General features: G+C 50.6%; 1 protein-coding gene across 4 annotated transcripts in view; it reads right to left on the bottom strand.

Annotated features, from left to right (window-relative positions):
- RYR1 (ryanodine receptor 1) overlaps positions 1-22631 on the bottom strand; it is a 111638-nt gene that overhangs the window by 27532 nt on the left and 61475 nt on the right. For 2 of the 4 annotated variants that reach the window (XM_081030848.1, XM_081030849.1), the window contains 23 exons: positions 21999-22129; positions 21438-21770; positions 20326-20566; positions 18888-18975; positions 18704-18796; positions 16995-17165; positions 15352-15411; positions 14942-15079; positions 14355-14467; positions 14072-14168; positions 13716-13822; positions 12106-12157; positions 11922-11987; positions 10716-10815; positions 10333-10412; positions 10163-10239; positions 9017-9090; positions 8363-8380; positions 7232-7312; positions 3723-3811; positions 3501-3629; positions 3307-3411; positions 945-1026 (listed from right to left, as the gene is read on the bottom strand). In XM_081030848.1, the coding sequence (XP_080886974.1) occupies positions 945-1026; positions 3307-3411; positions 3501-3629; positions 3723-3811; positions 7232-7312; positions 8363-8380; positions 9017-9090; positions 10163-10239; positions 10333-10412; positions 10716-10815; positions 11922-11987; positions 12106-12157; positions 13716-13822; positions 14072-14168; positions 14355-14467; positions 14942-15079; positions 15352-15411; positions 16995-17165; positions 18704-18796; positions 18888-18975; positions 20326-20566; positions 21438-21770; positions 21999-22129 (2525 nt within the window). Of the gene's footprint in view, positions 1-944; positions 1027-2673; positions 2870-3306; positions 3412-3500; positions 3630-3722; positions 3812-7231; positions 7313-8362; positions 8381-9016; positions 9091-10162; positions 10240-10332; positions 10413-10715; positions 10816-11921; positions 11988-12105; positions 12158-13715; positions 13823-14071; positions 14169-14354; positions 14468-14941; positions 15080-15351; positions 15412-16994; positions 17166-18304; positions 18320-18703; positions 18797-18887; positions 18976-20325; positions 20567-21437; positions 21771-21998; positions 22130-22631 lie in introns of those variants that run through there. The other 2 variants (XM_081030847.1, XM_081030850.1) reach the window with 2 other exon arrangements.

Below are 22631 nucleotides of genomic sequence, written 5' to 3'. Positions count from 1 at the left end.
TAAACATTTCAGGGCATATGTCCTAAAAGACAGAACATTCTCTTATATAATTCTAGTGCAATCATCAAAATCAGGTGATTTAACACTGATATAATTCAGCTATTTAATTCAGTACAGCTGATTTATTTTTTTTAAGAGAAAGCTTATAAGAGTTTATTTGAGCCAAACTGATGACAATTGCTAGGAAGCAAAATCTCAACGGATTGAGAAAATGCTCCCCAGTCCAGCTGATTTTTGCCGTGTGAGAACATGAGCCCAGAGTCACCAAATCTTTTAATTTTTCAAGAAAAGCTGGAAATCTGATATTTAAAGGGAACCTTCTTCTGATTTTTAAAAAAGATAATGACTAGTTACAAAAAAACTGAAACACGGTAGGAGAATTAATCATTACAACATTGTAATAGCAAATATTTTTTAAAACGTGAATGTCTATCAATAGGGTTGCGTTTAAATAAATCATTGTAACTCACACGATGGAGTACTATGCAGCCAAACAAAAGAATGAGGACACTTTTTATGAACCTCAATAAGAAAAACAGCTGTCTACAAGTTAAATTGTTTTATTAATTAGTAATAAATTATGGTTGTTTTAAGTCACTAAGTTGTGGGGATACTTGTTAGACAGCAAAAGCTAACTGATACATTAGCAAATAAATAAGTCACTATTAAGTACATAAATTCTAAAAAGTGTCCAGCCCACCCACCTTATTAAGATTTCTCTGGGGATTCAATAAACTAATACATGTACAGCTAGGGCCTGACACATAATAAGTGCTCACTAAGTGTCTGCTGAGCCAGTTAATGTGACTTGTACCTCAATCCATTGACCCTGACATGATGTCAGATGGGGTTGACGGTTAGGGTCTCCTGGGTCTCAGAGGGCCATTCTCAGGCTTGTCTGCACCTCTGTACCCCACGCTACCCCCCCCACACTGGGTGTTTACCTTCTAGTAGTGACAGCAACATCACCACCATGTCCTTCTGTAGATCCAGCAGCTCCTTCAACAGCTCGATCTGGCTCGAGTCCTAGAGACCGCACATCCCAGCTATGTGAGGGCTGGTCTCTGCAGAGATGCCTCCCCCACTTCCAGCTGCTTCTGCCCCTCCTCACCCACCCAGCAGGGCCTAAGACCCCTGTTTTTTCTCCCCTCTTACCTCCGAGGGGACCCGAGTCCAGACATGTTCCTCAGAAGCAGGGGAAGGGGCAGAGAGACAAGAGTGTGGGGGTGGGGTAGGCTTTTCAGGGGAAGTAGGCCCAATAGGTGATGTGTAGGGGGAAGGGCTGGCAGACAAGAAGGCTGGGAGGAGTATGGTGTTCAGAGAGCAGATGCTTGGAGCAGACACAGACAGGGACAAATACTGGGGTCAGAGACACAGATCTGGGAGGGGATGAGAGCTCAATACTGTGTCTGGTCTATAATGAGTGCTTGACACTTATTTGTTGAATGAATATGTGATGGAAAAAGTGGGACTCTGGATTCAGGAAGAAGGTTAGAGGACACAGTCATGTGCTTTCCAGTAAGCCATTTGGAAAGAATGTGGGAACACACTGCCTCCCCTGTCACAATGCCTCATGTAAGACCCACAGAAGCTTCTAGCACGGTCCAAGTTCTGCCTCATAGCCCCTATTATATTAGGTTGAACTACATAAAATTGCCAATTATTGACCATTTTGACCCACAAAACGGTAACTTCATATGATTATACCTAATAAAATGGAGAAGGGGGAAGGATAGCAGAGCAATGGGATGTAAGGCTCCTCTACCCCAATGCTAGTTCTAGGGTTGCTGAGTCTAATCCTAACACATTTCCACACCTCCAAAACTCTGCATTCTGATTCCAACATTCCAGGACCTCAAGATCCTAAGATGAATGACGACCTGTAGTGTGTACCTGCCCAGGATCCAGCTCTTGCTTCTCTTAAATCCACTTTTATAAGATGTGAAGCTAAACCCATCTTCCTGGTTCTACGGGTGGACGTATGACCAGGTCTGGCCAACCAGAGTTTTCCTTCTCTTGGCCACAGTGAATGGTTCAAGGATGGGCATGTGACCCAATAACCCAATCAGTGAAAATTGCAGTTGTTTTCCTGGAGCTCCCGGGAAAGAAGGATTTTCTCTCTGGAGCTATTAGTGGGGTGTATGGAAGCCTAGGGCACCATTTTCTCAACCCCTGGGGAAAGCCTGCTTGAGAATGAAGCCAGACAGGAGTCAGACATTTCTGCTGACATCACTCTAGGACCTGGACCTGTGATGTGAACTGATAAATTCTTTTCTTCTCCCCTGTAAGGTACCATTTTGCATGGGATTTCTAGCCTTTGCAACCTGACCCTAGATAATTGCTGATGAATTAACACTGTAGGGTTTGGAACTCTAAGATGCCAACAATCTTTAGAATTTTAAGATTACACCAACAGCCTTACTTCAACTGCACTGATACTGAGGAACTGCATTCCTAAATTCAACTCCTTTCAAAAAGTCAGATGCCACTGGACAGGTTTTCTGCCAGCCACTGCAGCATCTCTGAGTAAATAAGAAAAAGAAAGCTTCCAGTTGGAAAATTATAATAAATGTACAGAATCCTGCCATCTGCTGGAAAACTATTGTAATAAAAACAATATACGTGGTATGATGTCTGGGATGCGGATGATGCGCCTTCAGATGGTTAGCCCTGGTGCAATGTATATGGCAGTCTTAAATATGTTAACCAGACAGAAGCAGAGCAAATGGATAAAGTAGGTATTCATGAAACACTGACAAGGTTGCAAAGGGGTCGGGGGTGGCGGGGAAAGCGGAGCACGAAGATTCTAGAAATGGGAGATGGGGCTCGACAGGGACCTTACATCATGGATGACCGAGATGGGCGTCATCTGCCGTAAGCAGAATAAAGAAGCAAAACGTCATCAGCCCCAAGCCCTAGCCCCAAAAGCGTCATCAGCCCCAAGCCCTGATCTAGAAGCCTACGGGTGTCCTATCCCCAAGGCTGTCGGAATCTGAGATGACGACATCAGAGAAAAAAGAACACCAACCAATCATAGAGGAGTTCCTAGGCCAGAGGGGGCGGGGCCCAAAGGTTAGGCCAATGGAAGTGTGGATGGGAAACCAGCCGATTGGTGGTGGCAGAGGAGGAGGCGGGGTCATGCAGAGAGCCAATCCAGAAGGAAGATGGATTAGGCCACGGGGAGGGAACCGGTCTGGACCACGCCGGGAGCCCTTGTATGAGAAACTGACCGATGGGGCAGGACTTGGAAACGGGCCAGTTGGGGATGCCAGGGAACAGTTGGAGGAAGAGCAGAGGGGCCCGAACCTGAGCGAGCTTCATCATCATGTGGGCAAACACGTGCAGGAATCCCACCACGGCGTCCCAGAGGCGGCTGTGCGCCAGGCTCTGCTGGTTCCCGGTGCAGGGGCCCTGGGCGGGTGAGCGTGGGGGCAGAGGGCTGCGTGAGCGCCAGGCGGGGCGTGGGATTGCCCCTCCCTGCCCCAGCCGGCGGGCCCTACCTGAATGTACTCGGTGAGGCTGTTGAACACCTGTTTAGCCACCGACATGGCCTTGGAAAAGTTCCTCTTGCCCTGCTCCTCAATGACATCCTTGCCGGAGTAGTACCAGTAAAAGTCGCTGATGGACTCCTGGTGGGCGGACAGGGTGTGAGGGGGTGCCGGGCCAACGAGGGCCCCCCAGCCCCCGACCCAGGTCACACCTGGACGGCCTCACTGCCTCACCTGCAGCCGCAGGAGGTAGTCCACTGTGCAGATGATGATATTAATAGTGGTCGTGTTCCCTGTCTGTGTCCGTAGGTAGTTCTGGAAATCTGGAGAGATGAAAAGTCATTCATTCATTGAGAATTTACTATGTGCTAGGGGAGGTGGACAATGGGTTATTTATTCATTTATGCGGGTTTAAATAAAGTGCCTGTTGTATGCCAGAAGGCTTATAATCATTTATTTAATAACTGTCAAGTTCCTACTGTGTGTCAGAGGAAGATGGGGGATCATTTATTTATTTATGTGATATTTATTGTCAGCCTACTATATGCCAGATGTGGTGGAAGGTCAGTCATGTAGTCATTCATTTTTTTCCCCAAAATGTGTTTCTTGAGCACCTACAATGTAGCAGAGCGAAACGGAGATTTAGTCCTCCATGTCTTTCCAAAATTTTTATTGAATGCCTTCGATATACAGATATTTATTGAGTGCTTTCCAAAAGTCAGAGGAGATAAGCATTTGACATTTCTTTGTTCATTTATTCAATATATAATTATTAAGCATACACTATATGCTAATGGGTGATAAAGATTGGCCACTTACTCTTTGGTACTACAAATTTATTGAGCACTTACTATGTGCCAGGCACTGTTCTAGGACCTAGGGATACAGCAGTAAAACAGTAAAATCCTTGCCCTTGTGAAGTTCATATTTTCGTATCGTAATTTTTCAGTTTTTTCTAACTGCAACCCACAGTGGAAAACCATTTTACATTGAGATCCAGTACACATGTTTAATCTGAAATTATATCCACATATACCTGAAGCAGAAGTTTCACATACCCTTACTATGTGCCATGCATTCTGGTATTTTCTGTTCTGTACGAGTCTAGTTAACTATAAGGATTCTGATCTCAACCCACTAAATCTGTAGTTCTCAACCTTGGCTGCATATTAGAATCACCTGGAGGCTTTTAAAAAGATCCCAATGCTCAGGCTCCACCCCAGACCAATTAAATTAGAATCTCTGGCTGGGGGGGAGGGGTGGAGGGGGGGAAACCTAGGCTTTAGTATCTTAAAGCTCCCCAGGCATTCCAATGTGCCATTAGGATGACAACCTCTTCGATAAATTGATTCACGACCCTTTTGGTGAGTTGGCTTCCATTATTTGAAAAACATTGTTCTATGGCAGAAAGCTGGTAACTGCTAGAGCTGAGTGATGGGTATTTGGTGGTTTAGTAGACCATTCTCTCTCTACTTCAGTGTGTGGTTGAGAAGTTTGGGAATAATAAAAAAACACTGTTCATGGGTGGCAGGGGTGGTGGTGGGGAATACTGGGCAGAATGATCAGGGTTATGGTGGGAAGAACCCAGGGCGCTGGAGGAGCCAGTGGAGATGCCTGACCCAGCCTCGGTGGTCAGAGAAGGCTCCCTGGAAGAGGGGACCTCTGAGCTGAGACCTGAAAGGTAAGTAGGAGTTGGCTGTGTGAATTCCCAGCTCTGATCAGGCAAGTTATTGAACCTCTCTGTTTGGCACAGATTTGCCTGTTTCTCCATATATCAACGTGGTCGTCAGAGTAGACTCTATAGAGCTGTTATGAGGTTTTAATGCTTTAGCATACATAAAGGTTTAGGTACCTAAGTGCTCAATGAGTGTTAGCTCTTGTTAAAGGGCCTTAAAGAGAGTGTTGAGGTTAAGAGCTGCACTTAGGAGTGGTGGTTCTCCAAGTGTGGCCCCAGACCAGCAGCCTCGGCATCTCCTGGGATTTCTCCTGTTAGAAATTCACGTTCCTGGGCTCCACCCCAGGACTACTAAATTAGAAATTCTGGGGTGAGTCCTAGAAGTCTGTATTTTAACAAAGCCTCCAGGTAATTCTTAGGCACACTTAAGTTTGAGAACCACCTCTGTATACCCATTTGCCAAATGACCAATTCATCACATTATCAAGGCAAAAAACACGGGCGTTAATGAAGTCCTTTTAATGTTTATTGCAATGTCATGTTGCACAGGTGGCTTTAACGGCCCTTGAAAGGATTTCCACCCCCAAAGTCTTACTTCTGACCTTCCTATAGCCACTTCACAATCACTGTATCAGGCTGCATGTCCATTTTGCCTGGTTTCACATTATAAACAAATAGTCTCTTCAAATAGTCAAGATTTTATAAGCAAATGTACAGGTTTTCTCATCAACTCTGTTTTCTAACTCCTTCGTGTTCATTTAAATTGGACTATATGCCTAAATGGTTAGTTCCCGACTCTTGTAAAGAACTCTTAATTGAGAACACTGTCACAGACATGGGCAAACAAAACGAGACCAACCTTCTGTCTTCTTTGAATACTCAAGACATGCAAGGCATCTGAGATTTGAAAGATATTTTAAATATTTATTTGATTGGGCTGGTTCATGAATCCACGAATTTAGGCAGAGGACTGGATTGCAAATTTGTTGGGAGAAATCCCACCTATGAGAATGTTCTCATTTCCAAAAAGTCATAGACCCAAGTTATAAAATTCATGTTAAACCCAAAGTCTGATTCCACCTTAGTTAAAATTCAAGAAAGGAAACTCTAGTCACAAGGCACAAAGGTATTTAATAAACCTTGAAGAAAAACTAGTTGTGGACATGAGCTTTTGAGAATGTAAAGCAATAAGATTATGCTTTATCCTTTGTTGAAAAGAGTGGAGATTTGAGGTAATTATAAATCAGTTACCTTAAAGAACACAAGCCAAGTAGGGTAAAGCTTCTATGGAAGTTAAATTGATAATTATTCCCATTCTTCTCATGAAGGCTAATTTCTGGACAGTCTGGTTTCATAATCACCTGCTAATCATTACAACCACAACCTTGACACTGAAATAGCATTGGATAAAATATTTGTTGGACAGAATTTGGGCTTTCCTTTTAATTTTGTAAGCTATGTGTGCCATATGGGGTTCTATTTTTCTCACCAACAATGTTGCTTAATTAACTTGCTATGTTAATCTAGTAAAATTGCCTGAACCAGAACAAATGTTGTGAAAACTCTTGTTTAAGCAAGGAAAGAATCTGTAGTCCTTCCTCCTTGCAAAGTATTTTATAAACATAATTAATAAGTGATTCTAATAGGTTCATTAAAAAATACCGTGTGATTTTTTTTCCCCTCTACCGACCTAAAGTACGGAAATCCACCGTGTTTACTCACTTTCAAAATGCCTGTGGAAAAATGGCATGTGGCTAATTGAACATTTGGGCGAATTGATTTTTGGCCACATTGTTTTTTGGCAGATTGCTTTTGGGGAATTGGACTGGCCAGAGCAAGTGAAAGTGAAGGAAAGTGTCTAAATTACAGAAATTCAAGAGAGATTTAGGAAGGTGGGTAGATTGGGCTTGACCCTGGCTGAAAGTAAAGGATGAAGGACCATGGTGTCATGGGTGGTAAGGCCATCACTGATAGGGGGAGGAGAGGACTAGAGATTAACTCAGGAAACACTTCCAGACTGACCCCGAAACTCTGCCTCCTCTCCACCCCACCCATCCCTCCTCCTCACCATTATTATGTCCCTCGCAGAGCAATTGCAGGAATCTGAACAGGTCTTGGGTGAATTCATCATCTGCCATGACCTTCTCTCCTGGGTGGAAGAGCGGGGCAGGCCCAGAAGAGGTCAGGAAATGGGACATGTGTGCACATAGCCCATGCACACTGCAGACACATGCACAAAGCATAGGGGCACTGGGAGGAGCAGCCACCACTTCAAGGACACTGACACAAGGGGGTCCCGATCACAGAATCCATGACATCAGCAGATGGAGACCTGAGGGCCCTGAGTCATACAGAAAGCTGGGCCCCAAGTGTCTTTCTACATACTCTGATGTCACCACTTATGTGAAGTCCAGCAGTGTCTGCTGGGTCCAGCAGAGGTTCAAGCAGCTGGCATTTCCCTCAGCCCCCCTCCAGGGCCCTGGGGTTAATGGATTATAGGGTTGGGGTTGGGGTCACTTTCAGGCTAAGGCTCAGAGCAGGATGGGATGGGACTGAAAGCCAGACAATTGGCTCAAATGCACTGAAGGCAGTCAATCCAGGAGAAGCAGAGGAGGAGGTGTGTAAACATGGGCAAATCAGAACGGGCATCTGAAAGAAGCCAATCATAGATTGCTGCAGGGGAGAGAGGGGAGACTAGACAATGAAATGGGCCAACCAGAGCAGGTGCAGAGGATGCCCGCACACCAATCAGAGTGGAAGCTGGGGGCAACCAATCCGGTTGGTGGATGGGAACCACAGACCCGACCAATCCGGGGTTGTGGCGCAGAGAGCAGGGTAGGTGGGAGTGGGGGGGGGTCACCCCATCCCGAGGACTGTGAATCTGGGTCTGGAAGTCCAAGAGCATCCATCTGGAAAGGGGTCTTTGCCACCTTCTCTAGCTTCTACTTTATATATGGGGAAACTGAGGCCAAGGGAAGGAAAGTGCCTTGTTCATAGCCCCAGGTGTTAGTGGCTAATCTGGGACCCGAATCTTGGTCTCTGGACCCTGATCTGAAGACTGTGGGCATGTTGACCCACTGAAGGGTTCCGCCCTCCCTGGATGCCCCAGATCCTCAGCCCCCAGGTGGACGGGGTGGTGGGGGTTAGAAGGGCGGGGTGGCAGAGTAGCACAGCAAGGGGAATGGGTGGGGGGAATTACCGTTCTGGCGGTTGATGACTGGGGCAGCCAACAGGATGGGAGGAGGAAGCAGGAGAAAAGAGGGAAAAGAGAGACAGAAGGAGACAGACACAGAAAAACACACACCATGACACACGGTCAGGGATGAAGACAGACACGGAGAAAGAGACAACCCACACAGAAAGAGCGATAAGGAGACAGAAGGAGCCAGGAGAAGAGTCAGAAATGACGGTAAAAGCAGTGGGAAAAAAGAAGAAGGAAGAGAAAGAGAGATGGAAAGGTAGAGGTGGACAGGCAGGAGGCGAGGATCAGGGCAGAAAGGTTAGACACATCACAACACAGCAAAGAGGAGATTCGATTAACCCGGATTAAGGACATTAATGAGAGAACAGCAACCATGGCCGGAGACTTGGGGCACGTGGAGGGTGGGGCCCCTGTGGTGATAGGTGAGAGAACACTGGACAAAAAGGATACCCACGGGTGGGGACCACGGGGAGGAAGACCCTGGAGAAATGGGGGGCAGGACTGGGGACCACTGCATGGGGTAGGGGAGAGGCATGGTTTCGGGGAGGGGCTGTCTTGGAGGAGGAGAACTCTGGGCAGTGTTGGGGGAGCTGGTGGATCCTGAGGGAAGGGGATGCCCCAGGGAGGGGGGAACCCAAAAGAAAGCCTCACCAGTTCCATCCTCATTCACCATGCCCAGTCCCTCTGCCTTGTTCTGTCTCTCGAATGCATTGAGATCCAGGACGCTGAGGGAAAGAAAGGAAAGACGGGAAGATGTGCTGAAGCTTCTGCCCTTCTCTTCCAGGGCCCTTCAGTCCCCCACCGTGGTAGATGGAGAGCCATAGTAAACCATGAATGAGCAGAGATCAAGAGGAAGCAGAAACTGAGAGTTGGCAGCTATGAAGTAATGTGGGGTGAGGATGACATACGTACAAATTGAAATCAGGAGGATACAGAAACCATCAGTTAGTAAAAGACTTCAGAGAAAGTCAACAGCAAGAGGAGACCAAAAGTAGGCAGTCGTACAGTCACATTAATAGGGGTCGACAGAGAGAGCACCTGGATTCCCTGCTGCTGGGTGCCCCTTGAATGCAACAGCCTTCTGGTTCCAGCTGCCTGGATCCATAATACAACTCATTCTTTTTTTTTAAAAGATTTTATTGGGGAAGGGGACAGGACTTTATTGGGAAGCAGTGTGTACTTCCAGGCCTTTTTTTTCTTTTCCAAATCAAGTTGTTGTCCTTTCAATCTTAGTTGTGGAGGGCGCAGCTCAGCTCCAGGTCCAGTTGCTGTTGCTAGTTGCAGGGGGCACAGCCCACCATCCCTTGCGGGAGTCAAACCAGCAACCTTGTGGTTGAGAGGACGCGCTCCAACCAACTGAGCCATCCGGGAGCTCAGCGGCAGCTCAGCTCAAGGTGCCGTGTTCAATTTTAGTTGCAGGGGGCACTGCCCACCATCCCTTGCCGTCCCCTTGGGACTCAAGGAGTTTGGGACTCAAGGAGTTGGAACTGGCAACCTTGTGGTTGAGAGCCCACTGGCCCATGTGGGAATCGACCCGGCACCCTTTGGAGTTAGGAACATGGAGCTCCAACCGCCTGAGCCACCGGGCCGGCCCCCAACTCATTCTTAACAACTGTGGCATTATGCCTCCCTTATGTTGCATGTGAATTCTTATAACAAACTCCCTGTCATTTGAGCTGGTCTGCGTGGGCCTCTGTTCCTGGAAGCCAGAGGGTGGAAGTAGAACCGGAAGTGGTCCCAGGAGTGGGGCACAGCCGCCCCAAACAGCTTCACTAAAGGAAACGCACGACAGCCCACCTGCATGTCTGCATCAGTGCCTGGATGCTCTGGAAGAAGCCGACTTCCTTCTTGTCCTTCAGATAATCCAGCATTTTCTGCAGAGGGGGCCGGAGGGGAAAGGAAACCGGGAGTCACACAGGAACCTCCCACCCCTCTCGGCCTTCCTCCCTAGTCCCTTCTCCTGTTACCTGCTGCACATCAGCATTGCCCCCATTTAGGATGGAGATGCCCAGCTTCAGGGTGGAGGACACCATGGCGCCCGTCTCTCCTGGAGAAGGAGGTGGTCAAAAGATAGCCTGCGCAGTGTGGGAGAAGCATCCTCCACCCACCAGAACACAGCCATCCCGGGGGATGTGAGAGAAGGAGTGCAGGAGTGGGCAAGGGGGATTGTGCCTGAAGGATGAGCGAGAAATCGCAAGGCGAGTGGAACATGCGAGGGCGAGGCTGTGTATGCAAACCACTGGCGTGCAGGGGTGGGAGTGCATGCCGTGGGGACCACAGGAAATGGGTGGGTTGGGGAGAGTGAAGACAGGGTGGGAGCTGAGGAGGACTGGCTGCAGATGGAGAGCACCTTTGCAGGCACTGATCATCTGGAGTACCATCTCCGCAGCCCCACGGTTGTGCAGACGCGCCTGCTGGTACAGAAGCCTCTGCTTCTCCATTTCCTTCTCCTGCAGCAGGGCCAGGGACACGGGGCTGTATGAGCCCAAGCTCTCTCATTCCTTCCACTGTGAGCCTCCTCTATCCCCTGGGACTGAAGTCTGCGATTTGCCCCTTGCACCTTGCCCAGGGCTGGGCGTGGTGCAGTCTTAACCTGGGCCCAAAAACCTCCAAGGGGTCAAAAGATCAAATCTAGGAAGTCTGTGAACTTGAATGAGGAAAAAAGGTTTATTTTTACATTTACCACCCTCTAACTGAAATGTAGCATTTCCTCCCATTATGGATGAGGCCATGAATCGTGAACCCATAGTTGTGTCACCAATAAGAATCATAGAGGTTTCCATGTCACATTTTTGTAGACGTCTCAAAGTATTGCATATATCCCTCACTACTTACCAATTACAGTAGCGGTTGGACCCACTATTAGATCTTATTTGATAGAAATATAGATATTACTGTATCACATTTAAAAATAATATTTTGATAACTATTTTAATATACTTATTTCCTCTGTTACGCATTCATGTTACACATTTAAAAACATGATTCTGAGAACAGCTTCACCAGATGCCAAAAGGAACAGAAGAGATTAAGAAACCTAAGGAAATGCTTGCTGATTGTCTTAATGGTGAATGGATGGGTTAATTGTGTGTTTACTAGCTCTTTCTCAGTGCCTGGCCTCGGCAAATGCTGTGTCCCCTGCCTGGAACACCTTTCTCCTTTACTTGTCCTGGCACACGCCTTTTGTCCTGCTGCTCAGATACCCTCTCCTCTGAGAAGCCCTCCCTGATGCCCTGCCCCCCAGGCTGCGTCAGGAATCTTACCTGTGCTACGTGAACTTCTTCCATGGCCCCTTGAGCTTCTCTGGCTTCCCCAGCTCTAGCCCCCCTGCTGTACCTCCCCCATCCCACCCTGACCACTCTGCCTCAGCTGTCCTCATCACCCCGAGAGTGGTGTCTGGTTGATACATAGACTGACTTGCTCACTGCTGTGTCCCCACTATCACTCAGCACAGAGCAGGGCCAGCTTTGCTCGGTGAGCACAAGCTGAATGAAAGGGGACGACTGAAGTTAAGGTCCCCCATCCCTTTTCTCTAGGACCTCCTGATCCCACCTACCTCAAAAGAAACCTCAGCTGCTTCTTCACCTTCGCCGTTCTCCCCTCCCTCCTCCAGGTGGCAGCTCTGGGGATGGGACATCAGTTAGGGATGATGGGAAACAGAGGCGATACCCCAGTCTACCCCCAGCCCTTTCAGGGGACAGGCATTGCAGCTGGGGAGCAGGGTGGGGGCAGGGCCTCACCTTTGCCATGATATCAGCATAGGCCATATACAGGTAATCCTCATCCAGTTTGCTGAGGAAGAAATTGGGGAGATTGTCAGAACCCAGTGGAGAGGACGCCCGTCTGATAGCAGCTTCCAGTTAACCTTTGGAAAGCCACCCCTCCCCATGCTCAGGCTGTGAGGTTCACACGGGGAGACTGTCCATTGCCAGAGTAGGCCTGTGATCAAGGCTGAGCCAACGAGTACTTTCTATCTGCGTGGCCACAATAACGGGTCAGAGATGGTCATAGATCCAGGCTGGTCCAGTGGAACTCATTTTGGGAGTTTTGCTGGAGCTATTGGTAGACGTGGTCCCTTTCCACTGGGGTTACTAAAATGCTGTGAGGGAAGGCTGAAGTTTCCGGGTCCATCTTGTCACCTGCTGGCTCACTTGACAACTATGACCAACTATGACCACCGCGTCCTTGGGTCTTCTCAATAATAATAATAATAGTAATAATAGTAATGGTCAAGACCTATTAGGTGTTTACCCTAAGTTAGATCCTGCTCTAAGTGCTTTATATATACATTAACAGCAATGTATTAGGTATATATATTATTAGCCTTTTTACCAATGAGGAAACTGAGGCAAAAAGAACCTTCTTGGCCAAGGTCACACAGCTCGTACTGGAATTCAGACTGGGACAGTCTAACTCCAGAGAGTCATTGCTTTCCCAGAGGACAGAAAACAGGACACGCAACTTCCCAGACTCCCTTGCAGCTAGCGGTGGCCTGATGTCAGGATGCTAGCCAAAGAGATATGTGCAGAAGCCCAGCAGGGAGGGCTTCTCTTCTTGGATAAAAAGATCTTGGTTTTGCACAGAGGAAGAAAAAGCCTCTCCCTTTCTTTCTGCCGGCATGTGGTCATGTCTGGAAGCTCAGCATTCATCTTCTGACCACAAAACAATAGCTCAGAATGGCAGTGCAGAAAGCCTGAACAAGCCTGTCAGCCTGAATAACCCTTGACTGTAATTGTGTCACTGCCCAGGCCTGGACTTTTTAACCCTCTGACTTCATGTCATGTGAGAAAAATAAATCCCTGTGCCTCCATTTACTCATCCACAAAAAAGAGTTGACAATAGTATCTATCTTATAGTGTGAAGATTAAGTGGGGAAACACCGATGTCCAGTGCTGACTTCGTATGGTGCTTGACACATAATAAGCACTTGCTAAATGTCATCTGCTGTCCCAGTCAGCAGCAGTAGCAGCACCCTTCTTATGGGCCCATGACTTTTTTTTTTTTATTCCCAGGACTGCAATGAACCCATATGAAGACTTCGTGTGAGTTAGAAAAAGGCCCTCCTTCCTCACTTCCATCTGTTGAAAATCTGTCATAATATACTGATTTTTTTCCTATAACATAGTGATTTTCTTTGAGTAAGACACTTTCTTCTAGAAAAGTCAAAATCGATATTGTTTGTGATGTGAACCCTTCAGAGGAGACGGCCCTGTGAAGTGCTCAGCTGTCCAATGGTACATGGTGGCTCTGCCATCCTAATAAAGTGACACTGAAAGATCAGTGTGGGGCTCCCCTAGGACACAGCAGGGGGTAGAGGGTTCCTCTTCTAAGACGTAGGAAGGGTCCTCACCTCTTTTCAGTCAGGGCAGTGCGGCTGAAGTGCAGGACCAGCTGGTGCAGGGGGTCTGGCTTCTTCTCCTCCACTTCTTCTTCCTCTTCCTCCTGCTCCCCAGCTTTCTGGAGAGAGGGGTGGGGGTTGTGGGAGAGGCTTCTAGAGTCCCCTCCTGTCTACCCCATAACCCTGGTGCACTGGGTTTTCTTCTCTTCCCTCACATCCTGCACCCTCCCCTGGTTCTGCCCAAGCCAGGAGCTGCCTTTCGCATCCCCCTCAACGTGAAGGGCGACCCTTGGAGGTGTGCAAGGAGCAGCCTCCGCCCCAGCCCTATCCAGCTCTGCCCCCACACTCCCAGGCAGGCCCCAGCTCACCGAAAGGTCATCGATCATGCGGTCCTCAAAACTGTGGTCTTCAGTCAGGATCCATGTGGCTTTGTAGCTTTCCAGGAACATGTTACATGCCCGGTGCCTGAAAGAGAAGGGTGTGGGGCAACAGTGGGACCTTCTCTCTGCACTTCCTCTCACCTCCCCCAACTGCCTCTGCCTCCCCCAACTAATCCTCAGGACCCCATCACGTTGGCACTCCATCCTCCCGCCTCCTCAGCCACCCTTTCTCTGAGGCCCCTCTAGCTCCCCTCCTCTCTGGGGGTCTTACGTGGGCAGGTTGTACAGGGGGGTCATGCGGAAACAGGCAACGACCGCTCTCCGGCGCTGCTTGGACAAGAGTTTGTGCCACACAGCCTTCTTGGACTTGTAAGGGTGCTCGACCTGGGAGCGGGACAATCTGTTATGTCCCCAGACTCTGCCCCTGGCATGATTCCTACCTCCAGCTCCAAGTGAAACTGCCCATTTGTGCCCCGGTCCAAATTGAGGCCGACTCACAGGGCCAAAATAACACGTTGGCTCCACCAACAAAGTTCTGACCTGGGTTCAGCTTCCAGAACGAAATTTCTCCCCTATGCCCGGCTCAGACTTCCCGGGCTCCGCCCCAAGACCCACCCAAGGCCCTGCCCACAGAGTCAAGGAGTCTCCACCAGGACCCATTCCCAGACCCAAAGTTCTGTCCCTGACCCAAGATCGAGCACCAGGTTGTGCTCCCCAATCCACGTTTCCATTCTAAACCTCGATTGAAACTGGAGTCTCGACCCAGGCTCCACCCACAGACTCAAGGCCCGCCCCTTGCCCCGCTCAGAGACCCAAGCTTCGGCCATTCAGCAGTAACACCCCTCTGGCCTCGCCCACCAGCTCCAGATGGTAGAGCACTGCAGACACTTCTTGGACTCTGCGCACGATCTTCTCGGGGTCGTCGGCGTCCTCCTCGCGACCCGGGACGCCCCGGTACAGGGCCATCTGCCAGCGCAGAGAAGGGGATCCTTCGACCTGGAAGGAATAAGGACAGCCAGCGGGCATGAGGACCTCTGCCCTGTTTGCTCCCTCTCCCTCAGCCGACCTTCTGGGGGAAGCGTGAGGGCGGGGCTCGGCACCGTGTGGCTTCTCCAGCTGCCCCCCCCCCATGCTGTGTAGTGTAGGTTCTAGGCGAGCCACAACAAATAATTCCTTCTTTGATGCCTGGTATACAGTAAGTGCTCAAACGTTGCCTATTATTTTTGCTATTATCCTGACGCGCCCTGATGCAGATTAAGGAGGCATACCTTTCCCTGAAGGTGAAGGTTGTTTTGCAGAAATTCCCGGACCTCCTCATCCGTGTCTTTCTGGGGAAACATGACCAGGCTGGGTCACTTCGGAGGGCCCACTGTCCTCCTTGACCCACAACCCTTTCCCTTCTAGGACTGTCGCCCCAGCAGCTGGTGAGAGATTTGCAAGGGGAGGAGCAGAGAGAAACAGAAAGGATCCAAAAGTCAGGAGTGGTCAGAGTGGAGTCCCAGAGGCCACAGAGGCACCTCAAAGATACAGCAAAGACAAGAGGGACCTTGTGGGGGTGTGAGAGGAGGTAGGGGGTGACACGAGGACATCCTTAAAGGTCAAATAAGGCCACAGAGGAATTATCAGAAGTCAGAGGAGGGTCCGAGTGGGGCTGCGAGTAAGTGGGAGATGGGAGAGTTTCTGAAGATCAGAGGTGAGGGGGTTATAAGGGAGATGGCCAGGTCAGAGGTCATGGCGGTTCAGGCAGATCAACCAAGTCACTGGTGGGGTTGACATGGAGGCCAAAGGAGGGGTCAGTAGAGTGGGGTTCCTTAGGGTCCCAGGAGAGGGGGGCCCTCAAGGACCAAGTTGAGGGGTCAGGGGGGCCCTGGAAGGCTTTTTGAGGTCTTGGCAGGACTCCACAGGTCCTGGGAGGAGCTTGAGGTCCTGAGGGAAGGAGCCTTTAGGGTTCTGGGAGCCTTTAGGGAGTCGCTTGTGTTACCAGGGGAGAAGTCAGTGGTCTTCAGGGCCTCAGGAGGTTAATAGGTTGTCAGACTGCTTAGCAGGGTCCTTGGGGGAGGTTCTAGGGGTCTCAGGACAGGATCCTGGGAGGGCTTCTTAGGGTCTCTGAAGCTGAAAAGTATTGGGGGGGTTGTTATCCCATCCAAGGGGTAAGTAGAGTCCTGGAAAGCCTCCTTGGGATCTCAGAGGACTTAAGACGGTTCAGGGGCAGGGTCAATTGATCCATCCCCAGGATTCTTGAGAGCTCAGAGGATTCTGTGTGGACCTGGGGAAAGGGCCATTAGGACCCTGCAGGGCTATTTAGGGTCACAAGGTGCTCACTGGGCCCCTGAGAGTTTTGGGGGGAGCTCAGTTGGTATCAACAGGGTCCAGAGGGAGGGGCCCTCTGGAGGGAAAGGGATAGTGAGCTGAAGAGTTCACTGGGGACCCAGAGGTTCAGGGGAGGACCAGTGGGTCATGAGGGGCTCAGTGGGTACCAAGGAGTTTGGGGAGGTCCCGGTGGAAGGCTCAGAGGAGTCTCAGGGATGCTAATGGTATCTCGAGTGGGGTCCTCAGGGTCCTAACAAGTTTGGCATATTCCTAGGGGAGGGTGTTCAGTAGGATTCCTGAAAGCTCCATGTGATCCTTGGGCCCCAGAGGTCTTAGTGGCATTTCTGGGTTTCAGTGGGGTCCCCGGTAGGGTCCTTAGGTCCCAGGGCTCTGGCATTATCCTGAGTAGGGTCCTCAGCATCCTAGGGGAAGACTCAGGGCATCCCAGGGTCCCAGTAAATCCTCAGGATCCTGGGGAAGGATTCAGTAGGATCCGAAGGGAGGGCTCCCAGTGGGATGACAGGGGTCAGTAGGATCCCAGGGGCTTGGTGGGGTGTGAGTGGGATCCTGGTAGGTTCCCAGAATGGGGCTGGAAAGGCACCAGGGCATAGCGGGTCTTGGCCAGCACGATGAGGTCCTGGTCAGTGGGTGCACACATGTTTAGGCCGATGGGCAGCATCTTCTTGAGAGTGGCCACAATCAGCGATGTCTGCACAGAGTACCGGTCCCCACGGCGCTTCTTCTTGGTGCGCTCCTGGTCTGAGCCACCTGACTGTGGGGACATGGGGATCAGCGCTAGCCTGAGTCCCAGCCCAGCCCCATGCCCCAGCCCCAACCCCCAGCCATTGTCCACACTCCAGCCCTCAGCCCCAACCCAATCTCAGAGCCTCAGTTTCCACCCCAGACCTTGCTAATCTTTCACTTCACATCCCCAGGCCTGTCCCCCCATGACCCAAACCCCTATCCCAGATTCCCAACTTCTATTCCACACCCTTCCAGATTGCCCCAAATTCCAGGCCTTTCTCAACCTCTAGCAGTTTTTTCCCAGAATCCCCTAAGAACTCCCAGGACAACCTCCCCCAAAACGTGCACAAACCCACACTTCATATCCCAAGACTGAGTTCCTAAGAATGAAAGATGCAGAACCATAGAATCCGCAGAGACAAGAGAAGTTGGAAGAAAGAGAGACACTGAGAGACAGACAGATAAGGAGACAGGAAGACAGAAGATGCAGAAGAAATACAGAAAGATCTGGCATCAGAAACACCGGGCATGGAGTTCCACAGCCGTGTTCTGAAGCCTTGAGTGCAGACCTGTGACCAGGGCCACCCCAGTCATGCCAATGAGAAGCCCTGGTGACAAGCTTTGGCCAGAGCCACATCCACACCTACTCGCAATACGGAGGCCGCACATGCAGCATCTCACTGTGTCCTTGCAGAGCCCTGGGCCATGGGCCACTGGCTGCATGCCATTGAGAGGCTCAAAGGGATAAGACTGTTGACCAAGGTCACACAGCCAACTGCCAGTCAGGATTCTCACCCAAGTCTGTCTGATTCCAGAGCCCAAGGCTTAAACCCACCATGCGCGTGCCTGTCCCACCCCCATTCCCATTCCTCAGGACCTCAGCCCACAATGCTTCGATGCTTTGGGGAAAGCTGAGAGATTTTTTTTTTTTAAACATGAGTTAAAAAAAAAAAAAGTGAAACTGCCCAAAGCTGAGGGTTGGGAAGGGAATGGATGATTGGGGGTGAGTGCAGGGGGTAGGTGAGAGCCAAGGGGGTTGGCTGGGAGCCAAGGATGAGGGGTGGAGAACAGGGGCAGGGTTTTCTGGAGGGGTTGCAGAGGCTGGGGTTTGTGGGGAAGAGGGTATTAGCCAAGAATCATGCGGAAGGTTCCAGATGAGGAGCTGACCTGTACGTCTCCCGCCTGCTTCATCAGGTGGCAGACAGAGACAAGAAAGGTTACCCCGGTCCCTCAGCCAACCCCAGGCCCAACTCCAGGTTGGTCCAACCCAGGTTCCTCTGCCCAGTGGACACGCCTCCCCTAGCTGGGCACTCCCAGACCTGACTCAGGGTGGGTGGGTTTGTTCGTTAGAACCCTGCAGAGGGCAGTTCTGAGAAGTTAGGGGAGAGGAAAGGGGGATATGGGATAACGCGATATGAGAAGGAAATGGGAGATGAAGAGGAGGGCTGCAGGGAATGTGACGCAGATGGGCAGCTGGCTGAGTGAGGAGGGGGCAGGTGGGAAGCCCTGGGGGGGGGGTGTTCCCTCCCTCCTTGTTAAGTCCACCTCCTAGAGCGAAGCACCCACCTTGGCCATTTTGCTCTTGTTATCAGCAGTCAGAAACGACATGTTGTTGATCTCGTTCTGGACCACAAAGTTCTGCTCCTCGCGCTTAAAGTTCTAATGGGAGAGGCAGTGCTGGGGGTCAGATAGGGTTGGGGGAGGGCATCTCCGAGCAGCAGCTTCTTGGGTAAAGTGGACAGGGACTCACGTGGGACTTGGACCAGTAGATGAAGATCTCGCCCACCATCCTGAACAGCTCCTCAGCGTTGGGGTCGGGCTCCGTCAGCCAGTGCGCCCTGAGTGGCCCAGAAGAGGCTGGTGAGGGATGTGGATGGGACCACAGGAGAGGGGGCCACACAGATCTCAGGGGAGGGAGTCAGGGGGACCCAGAGACCCCAATGGGAGGGGTAGAGTTTTCTAGGGTAATCGGGCCTTTCAGATAATTAAAAAATGTAAATGACCATTCCTTTAAAAACTTTTTTCTTTCTCTAACCTTTTTATTAAAGTACAACATACATATAAATTGTCAAGTTGATGAATTATCACAAAGTGAACATACTTGTGTAACCACCACCCAAGTCAAGAAATAGAACATTTCCAGTCCCCAGAACCACCCAGCCTCTCCCAGCCACTCCCCCTTCCTTCCTTTTGAAAAATGACCCTTATCTTGACTTATAGACCATGAATTATTTTTTTCTGTTCTTGAATGTTACATAAATAGATGATATGATGTGTACTCTATTTTTTTTTATTTTCCTGGGTTCTTTCATTCAACCTAATGTTTGTGTGATTTATCCAGGTTGATGTGTGTTGCAACTTTGTTTATTTTCACTGCCATTGCCAGGTAACTAATACTGCCATGTAGTATTCCACTGTGTGAATGTATCACAATTTACTTGTTCAAATTCTTTAACCCACCACTCCCATTCCTAGGAATCTACCGTACAGCACAGCGATACCCACTGGTGAGCACAAAGACAGATGTGCAAGATGTATCCAGAATGCACACCACCCCGTCCCAGTTTTGCTCTCTCCCATGATAGTATTAACTAATCAATCAGAGCACCCTTTCTCACAAAGCTCTGGGGCAACTTTAAAATCTTTTTCAACCAGGATGGAACTTGGAGTTGAGATTTACTTGCTATCCCTGGATTAGGCTGCACCTAGCAATTAATCATTCCTTAAACAGTGCTTCTGATTTTAGGGAGATGCTAGGAATTGGTTGGTACCCACTCTTGCCCTTTCATTGAAGACCTGGGGAAAATTAGGCTAGCTACATCTGGATTATCTTCCTTTCTTTTCCCAATAATGGAGGAAGGCCTGATGATTGGACTTCATTGCACAAATATCAAACACCTTGTCTATCCAAGCCTGGAGACCCAGTGCTAGAGGGAAAAGCAGGGTTCTTTACGGCTGACACTGCAACTGCTCAGGGTCTCAGATTCAGGAAGTATAAGGGGGCAGGAGGGGAGCAAACATCAGCAGGCTGGATTTTGTGAGGCCAGAAGCAAAGGGGACGGGGCAGATGGCCAGGTGAGAATTGTAGAAAGTTATAGCAAGTCAGAAGGCAAGGGGTCAGATGGGGTTCAGGGAAGCTGGAAGTCAGGCCAGAGGGTGTGGGAGGGAATGGCTGGGGACATGCTGACCTGTTGTTGTCCACGTAGCGGATGAGCAGTGGATAGAGGGCATACAGGTCCCGGCACAGCACAGAGAACTCATCTCGCACCAGGAGCTCACCCTCTTCGGCTTCTGCCTTTGCTTCCAGGCGCAGCTGCTCTTCCTCAGCCACTACCTTACCTGCCCGCTTGCGCAGTCGCCCAATGGTCGGGATGAAGTGTGTGTGCAGGAGCTCTGGGCGGGCCCGGCTCACAATGGGCTGGGCAAACACTATAGGAGCAAATGGGGGACACTCACTGCTGGCTAGTCTCTAACTCCAGCATTTGACTTATGACCTCTGATCCCACCCTTGACCTGTTTCCATCCAATAACAGCTGACCCATGCCTCTGACCCAGCAGTTATCACTGACCCCAGCGTGACCTTGGCCTCTGACCCCAGCATCTCCTGACCTGGGACCAGGCCTGACCTCAGACATAGTCTGATCTCAACCATAACCCCTGACCTCAACCGGTCACCCCAGTCTGACACAAGTCCCTGATTTCTGACCCAAACATTTAAATCCTAACTTGATATTTTACCCTAGCCCATGACCTCTCACCCCAGTTTTTAACCTCTGACCTGACATATACCATGATTCCCTCACTACATGATTTCTGACTATGACCCCTGCCTCCCTACCCCTGCCTTTGACCTCTGACCCTGGTCTTGGATCCCAGCCCCAATCTCTAGTTTGACCCAATTCCTCACACAGAACTTCCGAACCAGGAATCCCATCCCTTTAAAGACTCATTTCTTGACCTCTGACCTATAATCCCATCCATATCAGGGACCCTAATGCTGACCTCATCTTTTGACCCTTTGTATAAGGAACTCAGGCTTCTGGCTGAGCCCCTAATCCTTGACCGAACACACTCCAAGGCTCCAGAAATTCAGAATCCAGCCTCCAGGACTCCCCAGAACCATCCATCCACCCCAGACCCTCTGAGCCTGAGATTCTGACTCCTCACAGGGACCCTTGGTCTTTTACCCCGAGAAAACCTAGACCCTGGCTGCACCCAACTCCCAGGGGACCATCCTGGGATCTCCCCTCAGCCTGTCAGATCAGGGCCCCCCTCAGGAGCTTGGCGCCCCCAGACCCACCAGCTAGCCGCTTCATCCACGAGGCCTCATCGATGCCCAGGTTGTTGACAATGATTCGCAGGATATTCCCCAGCAGGGAGTTGAGGTGGTCAGAGGTGACAGCTGTGCAGGGCGGGGGGACTCCGGCGGGCAGGGCGGGTGGGGGCACCTCAGGCCCACGCTCCCACCAGCGGGGCAGATAGCTGCACAGCATGGGCAGCGTGATCTCAATGACATGCGGCATCTCTGTGTAGCGGGCCCCCGACTCAGCCAGCCCCCTGATGTCTGCCATGAGCCGCTCCAGCACCGGGATGTCAGGACACATCTCCTCCACACTGTTGGGGAGCCCCAGGACTGGGGTGCAGGAAGGGGTCAGGGCATGCCAACCCATCACCCCCAGACCTCAGTGTATGTGCCACAAACCAGGCCCCCACAAACTCTGAGATTCCCTAATCTGAGCACCCCCAAGCTGAGGAACCCTCAGCACAGATTGGGCCATACTGTCCCCAAAATTGGCTCTCCCCTAGGCCTGGTGCTGGGTGGAATGGAACCCCGACAGCTGCCCCACCCCACACTACTTACTGGCCCGCTCCCGGGGAGATTTGGTGGTGTACACTGAACAGGCGTTGTACTCATTCAGCTGAGGCTCCAGGAATGCCACTGGCATGGCCGCTGCCAGGCAGGCCAGACACTCCCCAAGGGCTGGCCGCAGCCTGGAAAAGAGGGCTACTTAGCTCCCATGCCCCCTCTGCCCAGCCCCAGCCTCCACAGAAGTGACTCCCCATCACCCTATGGAACAGAGCTGCCACTCTCCAGTTGGCACTGATACGGCCTTTTCCCCAGGCTTGCTCCACAGATGATTCCTGCTCAGGAGAGCCCACGTGGGCAGGGCCCTCCCTTGTGCCCCCTGCGTCCCATGGCTTGTATGTGCCACCCTCATTTCTGTGGGCACCCTCGTTTCTATTTTCCAAAGGAAAACAACCTGGCATCCTGGCCACTAAGTGCCTGGTGCTCACCTGGCTCCCCCTCCCGGCCCCACCGTTGGCCTCCACTTTCTGTGCCGGCCTTCCCCTGAGCGCCCTCATGTGGCCGCCTTGGGGAACTGCACCTGCTGTAGTGTTGCTTGTCTGTTGTGGAAGACGTGGAACATCTCCCCTGCTTTTCAGTCACCCCCATCTTCTCCCGCGCCCGCCATTCCCTGAGCTCCCACAGTCC

Source organism: Rhinolophus hipposideros (genome assembly GCF_964194185.1).
Source record: "Rhinolophus hipposideros genome assembly, chromosome: 21".
Lineage (NCBI taxonomy): Eukaryota > Metazoa > Chordata > Mammalia > Chiroptera > Rhinolophidae > Rhinolophus > Rhinolophus hipposideros.
Note: the sequence above shows the minus strand (reverse complement) of the source record. Positions and strands in the feature narration are given on the sequence as shown.